Source organism: Colobus angolensis, unplaced genomic scaffold, assembly GCF_000951035.1.
Source record: "Colobus angolensis palliatus isolate OR3802 unplaced genomic scaffold, Cang.pa_1.0 Scaffold178, whole genome shotgun sequence".
Classification (NCBI taxonomy): Eukaryota; Metazoa; Chordata; class Mammalia; order Primates; family Cercopithecidae; genus Colobus; species Colobus angolensis.
In genome coordinates, this window is record NW_012114910.1 from 4664202 (window position 1) to 4687985 (window position 23784).

The following is a 23784-nucleotide window of genomic DNA, read 5'->3' on the forward strand; positions in this document are numbered from 1 at the left end:
AGGATGGTCTCGATCTCCTGACCTTATGATAAGCCCACCTCGGCCTCCCAAAGTGCTGAGATTGCAAGCGTGAGCCACCGTGCCCAGCCTCTGGACCTGTGTTTACTGGTGACAGCCAACTCTTTTTTTCTCACATGAATTTATGTCTCTCTACCTGAGCTTTGGTTTCCTTCTCTGAGGATCTGACAGGATCATGTCTGTAAAGCACGCAGCCTGATGCCTGACAATCCACAGCAGATGCTTATTCAGTCAATGGTAGTGGTTATTAATGATGTTAGTTAAAAACTGCCAGTAACTCCCTTCCCTTTTCTTTTCCACCCTGGGGCCTGTGTCCTACATCTGCAGACAGGGGGTAGTGAAGTTGGAGACGTGGGGGCAGACACCTTTCCCTGGGATCTGAGAACGGTCATCTGATGCACCGTCCTGCCTCACGATCCCAAACTATTTTAGAAATTGGTGAAAGGGATTCAGAAGCCGGCCCTGTAAACCAGGTGGGGCCTTGCAACCCGAGGGTGTAACCCGAATGCCCTCCCTGTGCTGGAGAGCAGGAGAGCTCAGGCCTGGAGCCAGAGGTAGCTCACTGGGGCCACTGACCCAGGGTGCAACCTCAGTGGGAGCCCTGAGTAGAGGTGGGCACATAATTTTAATTCTTTTCCCAACCACAGGCCTTAGCTTGGCTACAAACCCTGGGGATGGGGGGGGAGACTTTGCCCAAATCCCAAGTACTCTTTGGGATGAACCATAGAAATGGTCAGCTCGGCAGCAAGGATGACCGCATGGTATCGATAACCGTATCCCCCACAGAGGGTTTCTCAGCAGAATCCCTCATGGTCCCCACCACCCTGGAGGCCAGGGGGGTCTAGGAAAAGCTGGGGCCTGGAGAAGGGATTGGGACTGACCATGGCCTCCCGATATTCCTTGCTCTTCTCATTCCGCTTGGTGTCATAGATGGAGATGGTCAGCGTGTGTGCCGCCTCCTCTTCCTCTCGAAGCTTCAGGATCTCCAGCACCTGAAATGAGAAGTGTTGGAGGGCGTGATGAAGACACCCCCCACTCCTGCAACCCCAGCACTTTGGGAAGTCAAGGAGGGCAGATCACATGAGTTCAGGAGTGTGAGACCAGCCTGGGCAAAATGGAAAAACCCTGTCTGTTAAAAAACAAAAACAAGAAATTAACCAGGCATGGTGGTGTGCGCTAGTAGTCCCAGTTACCTGGGAGGATGAGGTGGGAGGATCACTTGAGCCCGGGATGTACACCCATCATTGCACCACTGCATTCCAGCCTGGGTTACAGAGCGAGACCCTATCTCAAAAACAAAGATACAGCCCACCTGCTCACTCTCCCATAGGACCCTACCTCCAGCTCTGACTCCCAGACCTGATGTCTGGACAGCTTCTCCTCCCTCTTCAGGTGCATCATGGCCTCGTACTGGTAGAGCAGCTTCTTGGTGTGCTCCATGGGCTCCACCTGGGACAACAACCACCTCGGTAACACAGAGAGGCTGCCATGATCGGGGCATAGGACCACGTGGGTTCAAATCTACCCCTGCCACTTTCTAGCTGTGTGACCTCGAGCAAGTTGCTAAACCTCTCTGAGCCTTAATTTTCTCACTTATAAAAATACAGATAATAATAAAAGAGAAACTGAAGACTCAGAAAAGCTAGGGACTGTGCCGGGAGAGTAAGGGTTTGACTAGGAAGGCTAGCCCCTCCCCCAGAGCCTCCCTAGGATCTGAGGTTTGCCCTGACCAGGAGTGGGGAACATGAGGAGTCGTTTTAGCCTGCTGAGTTCTCTTTTTTGGTAGAAAAGGGAAGATTTTTAGAGGAGCTACAAAGAGAAGGGTCCCCAGATGGGAACTTTTGGTTTTCCCAAGGGGCAAAGATGAATTTCGGGGCCGGAATTCACCAGTGCCCATCCAGGTTCTCCCAAATTGCTGGAATAAGACAAAGAGCCCCAGTTCCTCCTACACCCGACCCCTGCCCGCCGTGGTCCCCAGGCCCACCTCGAAGCTGATGCACATGTCGGGCGTCATGATGATCTTGTTGCCCTTGCTGTCCACCTCGGTGTGCCGCAGGAACTCGCGCTTGGAGGCTGTGATGTGGTCGTCGCGGCAGTGGTAGCGCAGCTGGATGCGCTCCTCCGCCACCAGAAACACGCGCTCTGCCACGTCCTCCTCCGCGGGCTTCGCTGGGTTGCGGAAGAACCGCTCTGTGATTTTCTGGGAGGCGAGAACAAGCAAAGGATGAGGGTGTGAGAGATTTCTGTGCATGCCCGCAGGCAGGAGCAACGGACCTTCAGGACACTGGAGGCTGGGGTTGTTTGGGGATTCATGTGGAATGGCCCCTCCTGCTAAGCAGACAGTGGATTTCGTGGGTTCTCAGGGCCACGCCACTCTAGTCCCGTATGTTGCTGGGCCCCTCCTCAGCTCCTTCAACACTCTGCTTGCCTACCTCAAGAGATGGGGAGCTCACCACCTCTGCAGGCAGCCTACTCCATTGCTAGACCCCTAGACATCCCTTACTGCTAGAAAGAGCTTCTTTGGCATGCTGCCATTACACACAGTTGCCAACTAAATTGTAATGACATGGAGGGGAAAATGCACAATTTCATGTTAAGCGGGTAATACAGGGACTACAATTCCCAGATCCCTATCGCAATTACGTTAGAAAAAACTCTCAAAACCAAACCTATAATCCATGGTAATATATGAGAGATGCCATTCTGAGATATTTTTGCTTTTCTCTACATTCTTACATGCTTTCCAAGTGTTTAGTCATGAGTGTGTATTTTTGCATAACAATAAGGAAATAGCACATCCTTGGCCCCACGGTTGAGGGCACAGTCTGGCACCAGACAACCCCAGGATGGTGCATGTGGTGATACGATTTGGCTTCGTGTCCCCCCACCCAAATCTCACCTTGAATTGTAATAATCCCCATAGGTCAAGGGCGGGACCAGGTGGAGATAATTGAATCATGGAGGTGGTTTCCCCCATGCTATTCTCATGATAGTGAGTGAGTTCTCCTGAGATCTGATGGTTTTATAAGCAGTTTCCCCTTTGCTCCACACTTATTCGCGCTCCTGCTGCCTGGTGAAAAGGACCCTTGTGCCATGATGCAAAGTTTCCTAAGGGCTCCCCAGCCATGCGAAACTGAGTCAATGAAGCTTCTTTTCTTTATAAATTACCCAGTCTCAGGTATTTCTTAATAGCAGCATGAGAACAGACTAATACATTTGGTAAAATGCTTCGTTCATCGTCGGTGCCCTTGGATATGTCTCAGGCCTTAATGCCACCCCAGAGCCAGGGCTCTCACCATTCAGAGGTGACATCAGCTGCCAGAGAAGGAGGGCGACCTGTTCCCAGCCCCGGCGAGCTCTTACCACAATGGGCCGGGGATTTGACTCTGCACTGCTCAGAGTGAGTTTCTTGACTCGGGGTCCGAAGTTGGCATGGCGGTAGGAGAGGAAGTCTGGGCGTCCTTGATAGTACTCTGTCATTGTCCTGGCTGTCTCCTCCCGCTTTATCAGGCCATCCACACGGGCCGTTTCATAAAACTCAATGACATGGTCCGTCTCAGGTTGCATGGACTTGTAGGAGTGCACTGGGTGGGGAGCGGGAGGTAGGAGGAGACAGCTACGTGAGCACTAGGAAGTATGGCTGCTGGCGTGATCGCCCAGCCGCGGGCCCGGGGAGAAGACAGCCCCACATTATGGATGAGGTTAGCTATGGAACCAGTCCCCTGTTGCTGGGTGTTTAGGTTGTGTACAACTTTTTCTGATTATTACCAACACCATGATGAACGTCTGCATCGTGCATTTTTCATTCTTGCCCATTATTTGCTAAGAAGAAATTATCAGCAATGGAGTTGCTGGGTCCAAAAGTGTACTTTTTTTTTGAGATGGAGCCTCGCTCTGTCACCCAGACTGGAGTGCAGTGACGCGATCTCAGCTCACTGAAATCTCCGCCACCTGGGTTCAAGTGATTCTCCTGTCTCAGCCTCCCGAGTAACTGGGACTACAGGCACCTGCCATCACACCTGGCTAATTTTTGTATTTTTAGTAGTAGCAGGGTTTCACCGTGTTGGCCAGGCTGCTCTCAAACTCCTGACCTCAGGTGATCCACCCAAAGTGCTGGGATTATAGGTGTGAGCCACTGTGCCCAGCCAAAAGCATACACGTTGTGTGGTCATTATCAATATTTTGCCCAACTGTCCATAAAAGTTCCAATTTGCTGTCACATCAACAGTGACACAGAGTGTTGCTGCCACACTTGTTCATACCCAGTGGTACCACTTTTTTCATCTTTGCCAACATGGGGGTTATAAGATGGGTCCTTTATTGGTTAGGGACCGTACTAGTTTCTTTTTTTCAATATCAACCTCCAAATGAGGTTGATCATTTTAAAAAATGTATATTACCCCTATACTTTTCTTTTGTAAATTTCTTGGTCAGGATTTTTTTTTTTTTTTTTTTTTCCTTGAGACAGGATCTCTCTCTCTCACCCAGGCTGGAGTGCAGGGGCATAATCTCGGCTCACTGCAGCCTCGACCTCCTGGGTTCAAGTGATTCTCCTGCCTCAGTCTCCTGAGTAGTTGGGATTACAAGCACGTGCCACCACTCCTGGCTAATTTTTGTATTTTTTGTAGAGATGGGGTTTCACCATATATCTCAGGCTGGTCTTGAACCGCTGGGCTCAACTGCCTACGTTGGCCTCCCAAAGTACTGGGATTACAGGCGTGAGACCCTGTGCCTGGCACTGCCTCCTTTAAATATGGCCTCTGCCATGTGACCTCGTGGTGAGGTTCTGGCCTGATTCCAACCACTAAACAGGCATGTGATGCCCCCTTTAGCTTTCCTGGAGGAGCATTTGTCATGTTTCGTTAGATTTTCTGAGCTTTCCCTGACCTCCCACACATTGGGTTTGCTGAGGGAGGCAGGGCAGCTTCTACTGCTTGCTGCCCAAGAACCCCTGTGTAATATGTATGCTGGTTCTTCCCACCACATACCACCTGCCACAGGGTGTGTGAGACCTCTACCCCAGGCTCCTGGCCGGCCCAGGATAGGGGAGCCACGCACCGCGCAGAGCCTGGGGGTGGCCGTGTTTGAAGTAGTCAGTCTTCAGGTCTGTGGTCTTGTTTATGTGTTTCAGCTCCAGCATGTCCTCCCGGTTCTGGTACCACTCCTTTATCTCCAAAATATTGGTACCTGTGGGGCCGATGGATGTTTGCTGCAGCCAGGCCAGCTCCCCTAGTCTTTAACCCCCACTTACTCCAGGGACACAGAGGCCAGCAATGCCCCCAGAGAGAGTAGAAGCCACCCCCGCCCCTGGGCGGGCCTGGACCCATGGCCAGAGCAATCCCCCTTACACTCGAGGTCCTCGTAGGTGGTGAGGCGGCTCACAAGGCCATTGCTGTTGAGGTACGGGGCCCACTTCTCTAGCTTTGCCCTCTTGTACTGAATCACCTTCTTCCCGTTCGGGCAGCGGGTCTCAAATGCTGTGGACACAGTCAACTGGGGTCTCTCCTTCCTAGTTTGGGGGAAAGGGGGGCCAGCCCTGCCCAGCCACTCATCCATCCACTGCCCGTTCTCTGTGTACTGAACTCCTCTGGCCCCAAGCTCGATCCAGGGAGGCCGAGGAGAATAATCACCAGGGGTGGCCCCAGCCCTAGAGGGGTTCTCAGGCCAGACAGAAGCACAAATCCATCCAAGATTTGAGTGGATTTGAGCCCTATCAGAGGGTCTGCCCCGCAGCCAACCACACTATTCCACTGCCAGGCCTTTGCTTGTACAGGTCTCTGCCAGAAGCACCATTATCCTCTCCTCCTCTTGTTGGACTGACTCCTTCAGATCCTTCAAAACTTTACCCAGGTGACCTCTAGCCTACTTCTGGTACCCCTTTCTGCTCACCCATCCCCAGGCCCTAGCCCCAGTGCTGGGCTGGGTGTGCCTCCTCTGGGTTCCTGTGACACCCTCTCTGGCACTTCCCACCCTGATGAAATGGCCCATACCCTCCCCATAGGCCTGGGTGCTCCCTAGGTGGGCACCAGCAGATATTGACATGGAGCATGACAGTCCCTGCCCTCCTGCCTTCTCTACCTGCCCCTCTCCGGTCCTGAGACCCCCCGCACCATCTGGGCACGGCCCATAGCCTCCTCTGGGTAGAAGAGTGTGAGAGGGGAACGGGCTGGGTTCCCAGGCCTTGCTGCCGCCCACACGCCATCATCCCACACATGCTCACTAAGCTGCATCGCCCTGTGTGCCTGACTGGTGTCAGGGCCTCGGGGTCAGAGCTGAGTGCTTGTGGCAGGAAGGGAGGAGGGAGGGAGAGAGGGTGCAGCTGAAGGTGGGAAGGGTGGAAATGTGGAGCACGGCATTCCCTGCTGTGTCCCCCCACCTCAATGCTGCTGCAGACCTCTCTGGAGGCCCAGGAACTGGATCTGGAGAGGGTAAATGAACACACAAATAGAAAATACCTTCTGGGGAGATCTCAATCTGTTCCACCCACGAGTGGGGCATGTCGAAGCTCTTATCCTCATCCTCCTTGCCCTGATGGGAGAGAAGCAGGTGGGGGAGGTGGTGTTGGTCAGGGCCTTGAAGCAGAAGTTATGGTCAAAGCTCTGTCTCTGCCTGCAGAGTCAAGCCAAGGTGGTCCGTTGGCTTTCCCAGGGGAACTGGAGGTCATGAGCATGACTCATGATGTGGAAGAGGAGGAGTCTACTCTGGGCAGGGAGCCCTTCCCTATACCTGCCTGGCTTAGGACAGCAGCACCCCCTGCCCTGGCTGCAGGCCCTTCGTGATTAGAGAGGTGTTGCTGGAGTCAGGGCGCCCAAGCCCCACCCCCTCTCCAAGACCAGCTAAGGGGTCCTGGGCAAGTCTGTTAACTGCTCTAAGCCTTAGTTTTCTTAACTGTAAACCGGACCTTTTAGGAGGATTAAATGATATAATGTCTATAAAGGCCTTGGGACTCTGTCTGGCTGACATTATTATTATTATTATTATTATTATTATTATTATTATAGATGGAGTCTTGTTCTGTTGCCCAGGCTGGAGTGCAGTGGCATGATCTTGGCTCACTGCAACCTCCATCTCCCAGGTTCAAGTGATTCTCCTGCCTCAGCCTCCTGAGGAGCTGGGATTACAGGCATGCGCCTACCACACCCAGTTGATTTTTGTATTTTTAGTAGAGATAAGGGGGCGGGTCTCACCATGTTGCCCAGGCTGGTCTCGAACTCCTGACCTCAAATGATATGCCCATCTTGGCCTCCATAGGGCTGGGATTACAGGCATGAGCCACCGTGCCCGGCCTCTTATTGTTTCCTCTCTGAGCCTTAATTTCCCCATTTGTGAAATAAGGTCCGATCTAGATAAATGGTCCTCAAACTAGATAATTACAGAAACTTGGATAAGACTTTCTCAACTTAAAACCTTTTTTCCACAAACATTGCTCATACGTCTGACACCTGCTTATCTAATTGTGACATTTTGTAGGGGACAAAAATAGGTGAGCAGTCAGCACTTAGTTAGTATTGTCAAAAATCTCTAAGACAGCCAGGTGGGTGGGCTGTCACGAGGGGTCTGTTTTTTCCTGGGGGTCCATGACTGGGCTCTGACTCTTTGGGTTGCCCTCTGTCCATCTTTGCTGTAACGAGGGCTCTTGGGCCAGGGTGGACCAGGACTCTGTGACTGGAACTGTTGATTATTAGCCATGCTGGCACTAAGCCAGCTGTCTGCAGGGCTGGGCTCTCAGGCCCTGGCTGGTCCATGCCCCACAGCCAGCAGGGGGCGCCTATGCCCGGATTTACTGCACACGAGCTGTCCCCAGTCTCTGGAGATGAGGACACTGAGAACATTTAGCACCCTTTTCAGGTGGTCTACACTGCTGTGCCAAGCACATCACATCAAGCAGCCCCAGGAAGGAACAGAGTTACCACTGAGAACCCAGAATGTGGAGCCAGACTGTGTAGGTTCAAATCCCAGCTCTGTCACTTACCAGCTGTGTCGCTTTGGGTAAGTGACTTAACCTCTCTGTGTGTGAGTCTTCCCATCGGTAAAATGGGATCATATTAATCACAGGTGGTAATACCAGTGCCCACCTCACCAGGTGGCTGTGGGGATTTTAACGAGTTACTTCAGGTTAAATAGATACAACGGATCCCAATGCTTAGTAAGGACCATATGAGTGCTACCTTTTACTTCGGGCTGAATGGCGTCCCCCTAAAATGCATAGGTTGAAGTTTTAAGCCCTGAAAGTGACTATATTTGTTTTATTTATTTTTCTTATGTTTTCTTTGTTGTTGTTGTTGTCTTGATCACTTACTGTTTGAATGATTGTATTTAGAGACAGGGTCTTTAGAGAGGTGATTAAAGTCAAATGAGTTCAATTAGAGTGGGCCCTAATCCAATAGGACTGTGTTGGTTGGGCATGGTGGCTCATGCCTGTAATACCAACACTTTGGGAGGCCAAGGCAAGGGGATCTCTTGAGCCCAGGAGTTCGAGACCAGCCTAGGTAACATAGCAAGACCATGTCTCTCTGTAAAACAAAAATTAGCCAGGTTTGGTGGTGTGTGTCTGTAGTCCCAGCTACTCAAGAGGCCAAGGTGGAAAGATCATTTGGGCCCAGGAGTTCGAGGCTGCAGTGAGCTATGATCGTGCCACTGCACTCCAGCCTGAGCAACAGAGGAGACCCTGCCTCAAAACAATTAAAAAAAAAAAATGACTGATGTCCTTGTAAGAACAGATTGGGACATAGATTTGTACAGAGGGAGGACAGTGTGAAGACAGGGAGAAGACAGCCGTCTACAAGCTAAGGACAGGAGGCTCAGAAGGAACCAACCCTGCCCACACCTTGATCTCAGACTTCCAGCCTCCAGAACTGTAAGAAAATTAATTTCTGTCGTTTAAGTACCCCCATCTGTGGTGCTTTGTGATGCCAGACGAATGTACCTGTTAGAATTACTATGAATACAACTATGACCCTTCTGCCTCCATTTCACATAAAGGCTGAAACTGAATTCAGAGAAGGGAGGCTGGTAATGTGGGTAAGGGCCTGGCCAATGACTTTCAGAGGAACTGACAGAACAGACAAGAAAGGCCTGGCAGCATGTGGGGCTCATGATGGCTACTTGGGATGGAACTGAGAACAGCCAGCTCTGGGACTCCCAGGGGGTTGCAGAGTGGGGTCTTATGACCCTGCTCTGCAACTTTCCTTATCTAAATTTATTTTTATTTTTATTTTTTGTGGTGGGTTGGGGTTGCCCAGGCTGGAATGCAGTGGCAGGAACACAGCTCGCTGCAGCCTTGACCTCCCAGTCTCAAGTGATCCTCCTGCCTCAGCCTCCCAAGTAGCTGTGACTACAGGTGCATGCCACCACAGTCAGCTAATTTTTAAATTTTCTTGTAGAGACAGGGTCTCACTATGTTGCCCAGGCTGGCAAGGGGCATGCTTTCCAAAGGAGCAGGGTAACTCCTGAACAAGGTGGACGATATGGGGGGCAGAAGACCTGACTTCAAGTCCTGTCCCTTCCCTAACCCACTGGGAGGTCCTGGGTAGGTTACTGGCCGTTCTGGGCCTCAATGTGCCCATCTGTAAAATAAGGGAATTGCCCAAGCCTTCCTGCTTTGAGGAACGGATCATTGGTCTACGTGGGCCATCCCACACTGCCACACACATGCTGCTGGGGACACTTGTCAGGCTCCCTGAAGCCTTCACACACATTCCCTTGGTTCTTCAGCTGCTGAGACTCACCAGATTTTCCACATCATCCTCATCGTTTATCCCACTGTCATCTTCTTCAGTCAGGGACAGCTGAGACTTATCAGTCCCCAGGAGCATATACTCCCACCTCACAGGGTCACCCAGGTCAAAGATCAAGTCCTGTTGGGGATGAGGACAGTCAACTGAGTGCACCCCACAGCCACCACGTCCCCATCTGCTCCATGAGGAGTTGGGAGACGGCTACTCCAGGGCAGAGAAGGGACCTGGGCCCAGGGCTTAGAGAAGCAGAACGTCAGTCCCAGGCGGCTCTGAGAGTCCACGCCCACCCTCCTCATCCCAGCAGGGAAACTGAGGCCCCGAGGGGAAGCAGAACTCCCTGCCCATCATTCAGCCTCCCTGTGAGGAAATCTCGTGCTGACCTCTGTGAAAGACTACGAGGCTCTCTGGCCTGGGCTAGACCTGGATGTGCAGGTCTTTCCGCATCAGCTGGGCAGTGCTTACAGCCAATGAAAACGAACCAGCAAGATTTGATGGCAGAAGGGTCTAGCACCTCCCAGAAAGCGGAAGGTTTTTTTTAAAAGGCTTCCTCCTGTTTATTTTACCCATGCCAGGAACAAGGGAACTAGGCAGGCACACGTGGAGGTTATACATAAGAAGCAGGTGGACAGCCGGGCATGGTGGCTCGTCCCTGTAGTTCCAGCACTTTGGGAGACTGACACAGAAGGATCACTTGAACCCAGGAGCTCAAGACCAGCCTGGGTAGCAAAGGGAGATCCCATCTCTACAATTTTTTGTTATTATTTATTTTTTTTGAGACAGAGTCTCACTCTGTTGCCCAGGCTGGAGTGCAGTGGTGTGATCTTGGCTCACTGGAACCTCTGCCTCCCAGGCTCAAGCAATTTTCCTGCCTCAGCCTCCTGAGTAGCTGGGATTACAGGCACATGCCACCATGCCTGGCTCATTTTTATATTTTTAGTAGAGATGGGGGTTTCACCATTTTGGCCAGGCTGGTTTCGAACTCCTGACCTCAAGTGATACGCCTGCCTTGGCCTCCCAAAGTACTGGGTTTACAGGCATGAGCCACTGTGCCTGGCCTTTTTTTTTTTTTTTTTGGCAGTGCATGGTGGCACCCACCTGTAGTCCTGGCTACTTGGGAGGCTGAGGCAGGAGGATCACTTGATCCCAGGAAGTTGAGGCTGCAGCGAGCTGTGAACACATTACTATACTCCAGCCTGGGAGACAGAGTAAGACCCTGTCTCTCCAAAACAAAACAAAAAAAAAACAACAGGTAGGTGGGAATTTCTCCTCTATGGAGTGTGTCTGCCACCTCTTTTCTTTCTTTTCTTTTCTTTTTTTTTTATGTTTTTTGAGACGAGGTCTCCCTCTGTTGTCCAGGCTGGAGTGCAGTGGCACGATCTCGGCTCACTGCAACCTCCACCTCCTGGGTTCAAGCGATTCTCATACCTCAGCCTCCTGAGTAGCTGGGACTACAAGCGCATGCCACCATAGCCCAGCTAATATTTAGTAGAGACAGGTTTCACCATGTTGGTCAGGCTGGTCTCAAACTCCTGACCTCTTTTCACCCAGCCCACCTGAAGCCTCGGTCCCCTCAATAAAAGTGGCTCATCTGTCAGATAATTCCTAGAAGGTGGGGAGCACCTCACATTCTAATCAACACCTTCCTAGAGCAAGGTGTTCTCCCCACCCTAAATCATGTTCCAGAGGAAATCAAAGGCTGCAGAACAGCTGCCTGGAGGGGTGTTAATATTAAGCTGTCCTGAAGCCAACGCTAAGCCTAGTACTCACTGTCGTGTGTGAGTCCTGGGAGGGCTCCTGAGTATTTCTCTGCCCCTAGCTGGTGGGTGGAGGGGAGAGAAGTAGGGGGCGCAACAGAGGAGAGTGGGGGAGAGAACTGTTGGTAGATGTCACAGCGACTGCGGACAAAGCTTAGTGGGCTTAGTGGATAGGAACCCAACTGTATAGATACTTGCTGTAGCCTTGTAGCCCACCTCAGCCTCCCTAGTAGCTGGGACTCTTCCTCATGCCCTCACTTGGTACAGTACTGCCCCTCTGGCCTCACTTCTGCCTTTACCTTGGAGCCTGATGGATGGGATGGGGACATTCAGGCTGGAAGAGGGGCTGAAGGAGGACTGTAGCATCCTCTGAAGGGCTATTATCCTTCAGAGGACACCGACCACCATGGTGCTTATGAGCCCAGGCCCTGGGGGAGGGCAGTGTCGGCTCTTCTCCCTCTGCATGGCGTGGGAGAAGCGATCTCACTTCACTCGGCCTCAGTTTCCTTACCTGTAAATGGGAGCAACAATAGTTAACATGTATTGAACAGCTAGAGACTATTTTGAGCACCTACTGAGTGTTACTTCCCACAACCCTGAAATCAGTGTCTGAGGGAGGCAGAGTGACAAGAGGCATCTCCTTTGCTGAAGGCAGAAGTTTCTCTATCTTGGAGCCTCTGACTTATTCACAGAGACAGAGCAACCAGCAGAGCAATCATGCATCAACTCTGCCTGTCTCCCGCAGGGGCCGGCAGTCATCCCTCTGACACTTATTTACTTATTTATTCATTCCCCAAGACTAAATGACCATTTAAAAAGGTCATCAGGTACAGTGGCTCAGGCCTGTAATCCCAACACTTTGGGAGGCCAAGGTGGGCAGATCATTTGAGGTCAGGGGTTCGAAACCAGCCTAGCCAAAATGGTGAAACGCTGTCTCTACAAAAAATACAAAAAAATTACCCAGGCATGGTGGTGCCTGCCTGTAATCCCAGCTACTCAGGCTGAGGTGAGAAGATCACTTGAACCCTGGAGGCGGGGATTGCAGTGAGCCAAGATCTCACCACTGCAGTCCAGTGTGGGTGACAGAGCGAGACTCTGTCTCAAAAATAAAATAAAATAAAAGTGTGGACCACTATATAGAAATCAACATTGTCTCCCATAATTTGGTGCGTCTGGGACTATAGAAATGTCACTGTCTCACCCTACATCTTCAAATTCACATTCTCAGGTCAAAACAAGTCTTCCAAAGGGATCCTTTGGGAAAAACAAGCTATTTCCTCGGCCCATATTTCCCTGTTTTTGTAGCATGCACCAGCAATTTATGCAAGTAGTATATACTGGGAAGGAAGAAGGGGGTCCACCAGCAAGCCCATGGCTGTTGACAGCCATAAGATTAGAGATGAGCACAAAGGGATAGGTCAACATACTGGCAAGCAGTGCTGTGACAGCTTGAGAATAACTCTTCATACTGTTCATTTCATTCCTGATAGAAACCTCACTGTCCAGTGTGTGCATGCGTGCGCGCGTGTGTGTGTGTGAGAAAGAGAGAGACTCTCTCTCTGTTGCCCAGGCTGGAGTGCAGTGGCACAATCATGGCTCACTGTAGCCTTGACCTCCTGGGCTCAAGCAATTGTCCCACCTCAGCCTCCCTAGTAGCTGGGACTACAGGTGCATGCCGTCATGCCTGGCTAATTTTTTTTAAATTTTTTTGTAGAGATGAGGTCTCACTTTGTTGCCCAGGCTGGTCTCAAACTCCTGAGCTCAAGCGATCCTCTTACCTCATCCTCCCAAAGTATCGGGATTACAGGCGTAAGCTGCCATGCCCCACCAGAGTGCATAGGTATTGATGAGGTAGGCCAGCGAGTTACAGAGCCATAAAGAAATGATGTTGCCTAGGAGGAGGTGAGGAACAAGACAGATGAGAAATCCTAGGATGTCTTCTTCCCAGTAGATGTTTGCTATGGAGTCACAAAGTTCACAGTACTTGGACTCTCTGTCAATGAACTGTACCATAAATCTCAGTAATCATGCAGAAGGGATGTGCGATGGGGATAGCAGCAGAACGAGTGATTATCTCTCGAGTTATCTCCATGATAACTCGGTCAAAGGAAGATGAGACAGCTTTCTGTACATTTCCAGGTCCTAACTACTACAAAATTTGACCGTGGATTCCCAAGCAGTTTTGGAGTTAAGTGTGTGAACAACCTGCACCTCCCATCAATGCTGGCAATGTACTGAGTATAACTAAAGGGACCAGGAAGCTGACCTACTTGCTGTCCGAAAGTATTCTGACCTGTTGTTGCAGGAAGAGGCTCATACCCCATGAGAGCAGCTGGGACAGGATGGTGAGACGGGAGCTCAGGAGCACCAGACTGGCTGCGTCCGCCATGCAGATGGACAGACAGACCAAGCCACCAAGCAAACGAGAAAGCCATTCCTCAGGGTCTCCTTAAAAAGGACCCAAGGGAAACTGGCCTGGTCGGAAACAGAGTGCCTTCGAGACAACGAAAGCGCACTGGTAGACATACCTGAGACTGGGTAATGTGCAAAGAAAAAAGAGGTTTAATGGACTCACAGTTCCACAAAGAAGACAACCAATGCTAATATAAATCAAAGCTCCAGTGGCTCTATTAATACCAGACAAAATAGATGTCAGAATGAAAAATATTACTAGGGACAAAGCTGATTATTTCATGCTGATAGGTCAATTCGTCATGAGGACATAACAATCGCAAACATTTACTCATCTAATGGCAGGGCTTCAAAATACATGAAGCAAATACTGATAGAACTGAAAGAAGAAACAGAGAAATCCAAAATTGTAACCCTAAGATTTCAATAATGTTGTCAATAATTGAAAGAAATGTAGGCAGAAAATCTGCAAAGATATACAAGATTTGAATAACACTATCAATCAACTTGAGATTATTGACATTTATAGAACATTCCACCCAACTGCAAAATACACATTCTTGTCAAGTACACACAGAAAATTCACCGTATTAAGAATTTGGTGAATTTCCCAGACAGACCATATTATGGTCCATAAAACAAACTATAGCACATATAAAATAATAGAAGTCATATCAAGTTATATTCTCTAATCACTACAGAATTAAATTAGAAATCAACAATAGAAAGATCTCTAGAGGGTTTCTAAATATCTGTAAACTAAACACATTTTCAAATGGTCCATGAATTAAAGGAGAAATTAAAAGAGAAATTGGAGAGCATATTGAATGGAAGGAAAATGAACACGATAGAGTAAAATGTGTGGGATGTCACTAAAGTAGTACTTCCGAGAGAAAGAAGGCTTATGTTAGAAAAGAACAGGCTTAGCCGGGCATGGTGGTGCATGCCTGTAATCTCAGCAACTTGGGAGGCTGAGCCAGGAGAATCACTTGAACCCAGGAGGTGGAGGTTGCAGTGATCCAAGGTCACGCCATTGCACTCCAGCATGGGCAACAAGAGCGAACTCCATGTCAAAAAAAAAAGAACAGTCTTAGATGAATTATCCCGGTTTCCATGTTAAGAAACTGGAAGAGAGTAAATGAAGCTCAAAGTAAGCATAAGGTATAAAATAATAAAGATCAGAGTGGACATCAATGAGATAGAAAACAAAAACAATGGAGAAAAACCACAAAACCAAAAACTGGTTTATTGACAATGAGGTAGGAGGTGGGACTCGACTCAGAAGGTGGGACTTGACTTCCAAGCGGGGAACTCAGACACTGGACAAAATTGAGGACTAGCTAAAACGGGGCCGGGGCAACACCCAGAAATTACACCTTTCCATGGCAAAGACCCGGTGAACCAAAGGTTACCACCCAATTTCTAGAAATTTCTGCATAATCTGCCCCTTCATTTGCATATGATTAAAGTGGATATAAATGTGACTGAGGAACTGCCTCTGAGCTGCTACTCTTGAAACCACCTTTGCACAATTATGACTGAGACACTGAAAGAGATCTCACTTCATTGACTCCATCTTGCTTCTAACCTCCAAGCTGTCCTTGTTCATTCCTAGGTGCAGGCTGAACTAACTTTGGGAGAAACTTAGTTGATTATAGTTTAAAACAAAGGCTATAATAGCCCTTTCCCAAAGCAGACTGCCTTCTTGCCTAGGAAACTAGATTGACTTTGTAGGACTGACATTAGCCACAAGATTAGAAATTATGGTTTAGGAGTCATGCAGCTGGAGGCTACGAGATTCTGACCTTCCCTAAACTGCTCCTAAGATCAGTGCTTGAGATATTTTGCAGACCCTGCACTTGATGGCTCAGCTGGCACCACCAGATGGATAAACTGGCTTATCTGATCTTGTGACCCCTACCCAGGAACGGACTTGGTGCAAGAAGACAGCTTTGATTTTCTATGATTTCATCTCTGACCAATCAGCACTCCTGGTTCACTGGCCTCCCCCAGCCCACCAAGTTGTCCCTAAAAACTCTGCTCCCTGAATGCAAGAATGCTATGGGAGACTGATTTGAATAGTAATAAAACTCTGGTCTCCCACACAGCCAGCTCTGCATGAATTACTCTTTCTCTATTGCAGTTCCCCAGACTTGAATCAGCTTTGTCTAGGCAGCGGCAAGGTGAGTCCCTTGGGTGGTTACAATCTGGGCACGCTGCCTATGGGGTAGCCCTGCTCCACAAGGAGCAGCCCGTCTGCTGCTGCCGTACACTGCCACTTCAAGAAAAATTGCCTGTAACACCACAAGCTTGCCCTTGAATATATTTCCTGGAAAAAACCATGAATCCTCACTGGCAAAGCCCTGATTTTGGGGCCTGCCCCTACGTCAAGACCGACAAAACTGACAAACCTCTAACCAGACTGACAGGAGAAAAAGAGAGACACACACATTACCAATATTAAGAATGAATGGGGTAATGTCACTAAAGACTCTAACATATTAGAAGGAAAATAAGGAGCTATTTTGAACACTTTATAATAACAAATTTGAAAACAAATGCACAAATTTCTTGAGAGATACGAACACCAAAGCTCATTCAAAAAGAAATAACCTGAATATCCCTATTGAATTTGTACCTTAAAACCCTTCCACAAAGAAAATTCCAGCCACAGATGGCTTCACTTGCAGAATCCAGCAAACATGTACAAAAGAAATCATGCCAATTCTACAGAAACTGTAGAAACTCATCCAGAAAACTGAAGAAAAGGGAAACTTCCCAACTCATTCCACGAGACCAGCATTACTGTGATACCAAAACCCGGCAAAGATATTCTAAGAAAACTACCGAACAATATCTCTCTTCAACAAAGATGCAGAAATTCTAAGCAAAATTTTCAGTTCAAAACCAATAATATTTAAATGATTAAACCATCCTAATGAAATGAGGTTTATCCCAGGAATGCATGGTTAGTCTAACATTCAAAAATCAATCCAAGTAACTTACCATGTAGATAGACTAAAAAAGAAAAATCATCATAATATCAATAGATTCAGAAAAAGTATTTAATAAAAATCTAGCATCTATTTCTGAAAAAAGTCTCAGCAAACTAGGAATAGAGAAAAACTTCCTTTATTTCGTAAAGGGAACCAATAAGAGAAACCTGTGGCTAATACTATACTTAATAGTATGAGACTAAATGCTCTCCCTAAGATCAGGAATAAACAGGTGTACTTTCATCACTTCTATTTAATATTTACTGGTGATTCTAGCCAGCGTGATAAGGCAAGAAAAGCATCCAGATTGGAAAAGAAGTAAAACTGTTTTTATTCACAGATAACATAATTATCTATATAAAAATTGATGGAATCCACACAAAGGCTATGAGGACAAATCAGTTAATTTGGGAAGATTTCAGGATAGAAAATCAATATGTAAAAATCAATTGCATTTCTATTCACTAGCAAAGAATAGTCAGGAGTTGAAATTTTTTAAAAAAATCATAGCATCAAAAAGTGAAATATTTAGGAATAAATCTGACAAAAGATGTGCAAGAACTGTACACTGAAACCTACAAAATGTTGCTGACAGAAATTTTAAAAGACTTAAATAACTGAAGAGAGATGCCATGTTCATGGGTGAAAATTTCAATATTGTTGATAAAACGGTTCTCTCTCAATTCATCTGTGGATCCAATATAATCTCAATCACAATCTTCTTTTCAGGGCATGGGACGGTGGTTCAGACGTGTGATCCCAGCACTTTGGGAGGCCAAGATGGGTGGATTGCTTGAGACCAATCTGGGCAACATGGCAAAACCCATTTTTTGTCTCTATAAAAAATATAAAAATTAGCTGGGCATAGTGGCACATGCCTGTAGTCCCACCTACTCGGGAGGCTGAGGTGGAAGAATTGCTTGAGCCCAGAGGTTGAGGTTGAAGTGAGCCATGATCGCATCACTGCACTCCAGCCTGGTCAACAAAGGAAGACCCTGTCTCAAAAATAAAAATCTTCTTTTGGGGTGATGAAAAAATTCTGGAATTAGATAGTGGTGATAGTTGCACAGTCTTGTAAATACACCAAAAGCCACTAACTTGTGCACTTCAGTGGATTTATGTTATGTCAATTACACCTCAACTTAAAAAAGGGGGGGAACACAGTCTAATTTACCAGTTAATAGAAGAAAAAATTATGATCATTTAATAGATAAAAAAAATTGATATAAACAAATTTTGTTTGATTAAAAACTGCTAGCAAACAGAAAGAAATCCCTTAGTTAAAGGGTAGTTAGCTATAAAAACCCTATAGTCAAGATAAACATCATAAAAATAGTGAAATGTTATGATACTAAGGCTTTACTTGTGAATCAGGACTGAGACAGGATATTCAGAATCCCCATTTCAATTTGACATTATACTGGATGTACTAACCAGAGAAATAAAACAAGAAAAAGAAATGAAAAAGTATAAGGATTAAAAATAAAGAAATAAAACAGCCGTCATTCAGCTGTAGGACTGATTGTGTATGCAGAAAATCTCAAAGTCTTTACAGATTAAATTTTAAAATGAATACGTAGGTTTAAAACTTACTGGAAATGTGAACAGTTTGCAAAAAGCAATTGCTTTTTTTTTTTTTTTTTTTTTTAGACAGTCTTGCTCTGTCTGTCTCCCAGGCTGTAGTGCAGTGGCGCGATACAGGCTCACTACAACCTCCACCTCCTGGGGTCAAGCAATTCTCCTGCCTCAGCCTCCCAAGTAGCTGGGATTACAGGTGCCCACCACCACACTGGGCTATTTTTTTTATTTTTAGTAGAGACAGGGTTTCACCATGTTGGCCAGGCTGGTCTCGAACTCCTGACTTCAAGTGATCTACCCTTCTCGGCCTCACAAAGTGCTGGCGTTACAGGTGTGAGCCCCCGCACCCAGCCAAAAATCAATTGCATTAAATGAAACCACAGTGCAATACCATTACATGTCCACCACAACAGCTAAAATGGAAAAGAAAGTATCCAGTATTGGCAAGGATGTGGATGGAGCTCCGAGAACCCTCATACATTGCTGGTGGGAGTGTAAATGGATGCAATCACTTGAGAAATCGGGCAGTATCTACTAAAAGTGAGCACGTGCCCACCCTGTGACCCAGCAATTCCACCCCTCAGTAGTTACCCAACAGAAATGTGTATGTGTGTTCACTGAAATACATGTATACAAATGTTCATGGCAGCACTATTCAAAATAGTCCCAAACTGGACACAGTCTCAATGTGCAACTGTAGAAAGGACAAATAAGTTCTGGTGTATTCAAATAATGAAAAAGTAATAAAAAATGAAAATGAACAAACCACACAAAAAACCATAATGAATTTCATAAACATAACCATGAGTGAAGGAATCCAGGCATAAGAGTATTGAATCACTGTGTGATTCAACTGATGTAAACTCCAAAAACAGATGAAACTAATGGATGTTGTTAGAAGTCAAGGTAGTGCTTAACTCTGGGATCGATGGTGGGGTTGGTGGCCAGGAGGGGACATGAGGGGGCTTATGCTGGTCCTGGCTACATACGTGTTTTCAGTGTGTGATAATTCAATGACATATACACTTAGGATCATGACCTCCTCTGTATCCTCTTGTAGGTGCGTGTGTGTACCAGTGTCACATACATAAGTTAAAAATACATTTGAGGGAAGATAGTAATTGTACAAAGGGACTTTCTGGGGTTCGGCCAATGTTCTATTTCTTGATCTGGGTGTAGGAAACCAAGGTGTGTTCAATTTGTGGAATTTCATTGAACTGTATGTATGCGTGGGATGAGTGCACTTTTCTGTATGTAGGTTACACTTCAATATAGAGTTTTTTTTAAATGCAAATAATCCACATTTTAGAAGGATACACAAATCAGGAGAGACAATAATCGTATCAGAATGATTATTCATGGGCAAGGGAGTGGGCCATGGAGACTCAGCTATGGAGAAGGTTCAAAGCCCTCGTGGCCTGGTGTCTCGCTCTCCCCAAGGTCTGGCTGCCATCGCTTCCCTCTATTCCTGTCACCTGCATTGTGCTTGCCATGCCCACCCAGCTCCCCTTCCCCAGGCACCTTGCAGCAGTTCCAGCAATCCTGCATGTTGATCCAGTAGTTCTTGTGGTTCCAGAGGCTTTCGATGCCCAGGAAGCGCTCGTCCTGGGTGCTGTAGCTATGTCCTGTGAATGCGTCAATGAAGAAGTTCTCAGGCACCTCGCGCTTCCCTGATAGCACAAGGACCCAGGAGTGCACCCGCAGGCCATGCAGGGCATCCGGCTTTGCCTTCTCCGCCTCCTGCCAAGGAAAGGTGGGTGACTATGAGTCAGATGGCTGGAAGAGGAGTGTCAGGGGCCCAGACATCTCCCTGGGGCTGGGCTCTGATGCAGATGGCACCATCAACTGCAGTGTGATGGCCCGCCTCATCTCCCATCACCCAACCGCTGAGCCCATTTGTAAAATCAAAACAATGGGAGAGTCTGACCAGATCTGTGGTTTACAAATTGGACTCTTTGGGGCACTGGGCGTCTGGGGGTTACCGGCTTTATATGTTGTGACTTTGGGTGAAGTTTCATCCACAGAAAGGAAATGGGAGACCAAGCAGCTTCCTTATCTGCCTCCCTCTGAGAGAACTGCGACTGTCCTGTTGTTCATTGTTATGTATAAATAGGTCTGGACCAGAAGAGAAGCTCAAGGAATACTCAATGGAAGGAAAGGAAAGAAGGGAGGGGGGAAAGAGGATTGGAGGAAGGATAGGAGTGTGGAGTTCAAAGAAGAGATGGGAGATGGGTGGAAGGATGGCTGGCAGGACGGATGAGAGAACTGATGGCAGGACAGATGGATAGGAGGATGGATGGATAGGAGGATGGATGGATGGGAGGATGGATGGGTGGGATGATGGATGGGAGGATGGGTGGATGGGAGGATGAGGGGATGGATGGATGGGAGGATGGGTGGATGGGAGGATGGATGGGTGGATAGGAATATGGATGGATGGATGGATGCAAGGATGGGAGGATGGATGGGTGGATGGGAGGATGGATGGATGGGAGGATGGATGGATGGGAGGATGGATAGATGGGAAGATGTGTGGATGGGAGGATGGATGGATGGATGGATGGATGGGTGAGAGGATGGATGGATAGGAGGATGGATGGATGGGAGGATGGATGGGAGGAGAAATGGGAGGATGGATGGGTGGGAGGATGGTGGGAGGATGGATGGGAGGATGGGTGGATGGGAGGATGGATAGATGAGAGGATGGATGGATGGGAGGATGGACAGATGGGAGGATGGATGGATGGGAGGATGGTGGGAGGATGGATGGATGGGAGGATGGACGGAGGGGAGGATGGGTGGAAGGGAGGATGGATGGATGGAAGGATGTAAGGATGGGTGAGAGGATGGATGGATGGGAGGACGGATGGATGGGAGGAGAAATGGGAGGATAGAGGGATGGGAGGATGAATGGATGGGAGGATGGATGGATGGGAGGATGGATGGTTGGGAGGATGGATGGATGGGAGGATGGATGGATGGATGGGAGGATGGATGGGAGAATGGATGGGAGGATAGATGGGAGAATGGATGGGAGGATGGAGCGGGACAATGGATGGATGGGAGAATAGGTGGGTAGGAGGGTGGATAGATGGGAGGATGGATGGGAGGAGAGCTCAGAGAGATGGATGGGAGGATGATGGATGGGAGGAGAAATGGGAGGATGGATGGATGGGAGGATGGGTGGGAGGATGGATGTATGGGAGGATAGGTGGGAGGATGGATGGATGGAAGGATGGATGGATGGATAGATGGATGGGGGGATGGATGGATGGGAGGATGGATGGGAGAAGAGATCGGAGGATGAATGGGAGGATGGATGGATGGATGGGCAGATGGGAAGATGGATGGGAGGATGGATGGGAGGAGAGACAGGAGGATGAATGGATGGGAGAGTGTATGCAGGTATATCCCCAGTAAGAGTCTAAAGCAAAGAGGACACCAGAGCTGCCTAGCATAGAATGGGCTACCCCAGGCAGTACAGTGCCCTGATGTTAGGAGCCCATCATGAGAAGCTGGCTGACCACCAGTGGGAGATTCCTGCAGGGCCGGGTAGAGGTCGGGGGTGATTGTGAGGTGGACCTAGTTGGGGGGTCCATACACACATCCCTTCCATGACTTGTGCCTCTTTTCCCATCCCTAGCAGTCATTTCTCGATAGCTGAGCCCAGGGGTTTGAGGCTGAGGACCCACCATGAGGCGCTCCTCCTCCTCCCTCAGCTGCTTCTTCTCCTGGGCTCTGATCTCCTGCTGCTTCTTTACCTCTTGCTCCTGCTCAAACCTGCTGCACAGGTCCCTGGGGGGTCTGATGGTGTACTTCTTAAGCAGAACCTTTTCCTCCCTCTTGATGGTCTGTCACCCAAAAGAAGAGGAAGGGTCAGTGGCCCTGCATCCCCCCTTCACACATGCAACTCCAAGAGGTGAGACCTGCCCAGCCAGTCCCTCGGGCCAGGGGATGGCAGCTACTCCTGTAGCCTGTGGCCTTTCTGGCCCTAAATGCAGAGGGAGCCCCAGCTCCAGCTCCCTGACCTTGGGAGGTCCTCTCACCTCTCTGAATCTCAGGTTCATGGTGTGAGAATAATAGGAACTTCCTCCCTAGCCTCTTTCTGAGAAGTGAAGACAGAAAAAATGCCCGAGGGAGGTACCTGTCAGGGCCAAGAGCTCAGGAGGTGTGGCTTTCTCCTCTTCAATCCTCACCACCCATCCTAGCCGTGACCTGGGTCTGATCCAGAAGTGGGGAGAATTGTCAGGAGTTGGATTTTTCAGATCTTGTCATCAGAGGGCCTCATATGTTGACTTTAAGAATTTGCTGGGCCAGGAATGAGAATAAACTCTGTGTGTGTATGTGTGTGTGTACACGTGTACACTTGCATGTGTACAAATTATGTGTGTGTGTACACGTGTACACTTGTGTGTGTACAAATATGTGCTAGGTGGTAAGAAGTATTCCCAGGAAAGTGCACTGCAGAGGCTGCAGAAGTGGGCCTGTGATAGTTATGAAGGAGAAATAGTGAATCTCCAGGGTTTCAAGTTCACCTGACCCGGGCTTCAGTTCCTGAGTCTCCATTTTCCCGCTGTGTGACTTTGGCCACATTATGTTACCTTTTGATTTCATCAACACACTCATCTGTAAAATAAAAGGGACAATACCTACCACACTGGGCCATCATGGGGAGCAACGAGCGCAATGGACATAAAAGTGGATTTTAAACCCGAAAATTCTCTGCATCTGTTTTGTTATTGATACAACATTAATCATTAAGCTTTTGGCTGAGCTGAGAGGGCTGAGATGCCCGGGTGGGAGCTCAGAGGTTCCTTTTTTCTTTTTTTCTTTTTTTTGGAGCCAGAGTATCCCTCTGTTACCCAGGCTGGAGTGCAATGGTGCAATCTCAGCTCACTGCAACCTCCACCTCCCAGGTTCAAGCGATTCTCCTGGCTCAGCCTCCGGAGTAGCTGGGTTTACAGGCACGTACCACCACACCCAGCTAATTTTTATATTTTAGTAGAGATGGGGTTTTGCCATGTTGGCCAGGCTGGTCTGGAACTCCTGGGCTCAAGTGGTCCACACTGCCTCAGCCTCCCAAAATGCTGATATTACAGGTATGAGCCACCGCACCCAGCCCGAGGCTTTTGAAGCCAAAAGCCATGGCAGAGCTCATGCTCCATCTTCCCTTGGGGAGGCGGACCTGAGAAAGCAAGGCTCTTCTTGTGCCTCCCCTTCTGTTTCACCCTTCTCCCACCAGAGCACCCACCCTGGGGTCCCTGGGTGCTCACCCAAGTATAATACAGC

At 48.4% G+C, this 23784-nt stretch overlaps 1 protein-coding gene and 1 pseudogene across 2 annotated transcripts in view; both read right to left on the reverse strand.

Annotated features, from left to right (window-relative positions):
• Positions 1–23784, reverse strand: part of DRC7 (dynein regulatory complex subunit 7) — a 34629-nt gene that overhangs the window by 3219 nt on the left and 7626 nt on the right. For both annotated transcript variants that reach the window (XM_011938821.1, XM_011938820.1), the window contains 10 exons: positions 22188–22346; positions 20017–20235; positions 9747–9875; positions 6474–6546; positions 5367–5495; positions 5077–5205; positions 3382–3602; positions 2003–2218; positions 1357–1467; positions 900–1010 (listed from right to left, as the gene is read on the reverse strand). In XM_011938821.1, the coding sequence (XP_011794211.1) occupies positions 900–1010; positions 1357–1467; positions 2003–2218; positions 3382–3602; positions 5077–5205; positions 5367–5495; positions 6474–6546; positions 9747–9875; positions 20017–20235; positions 22188–22346 (1497 nt within the window). The remainder of the gene's footprint in view (positions 1–899; positions 1011–1356; positions 1468–2002; positions 2219–3381; positions 3603–5076; positions 5206–5366; positions 5496–6473; positions 6547–9746; positions 9876–20016; positions 20236–22187; positions 22347–23784) is intronic.
• LOC105509559 lies at positions 12726–13898 on the reverse strand (annotated as a pseudogene).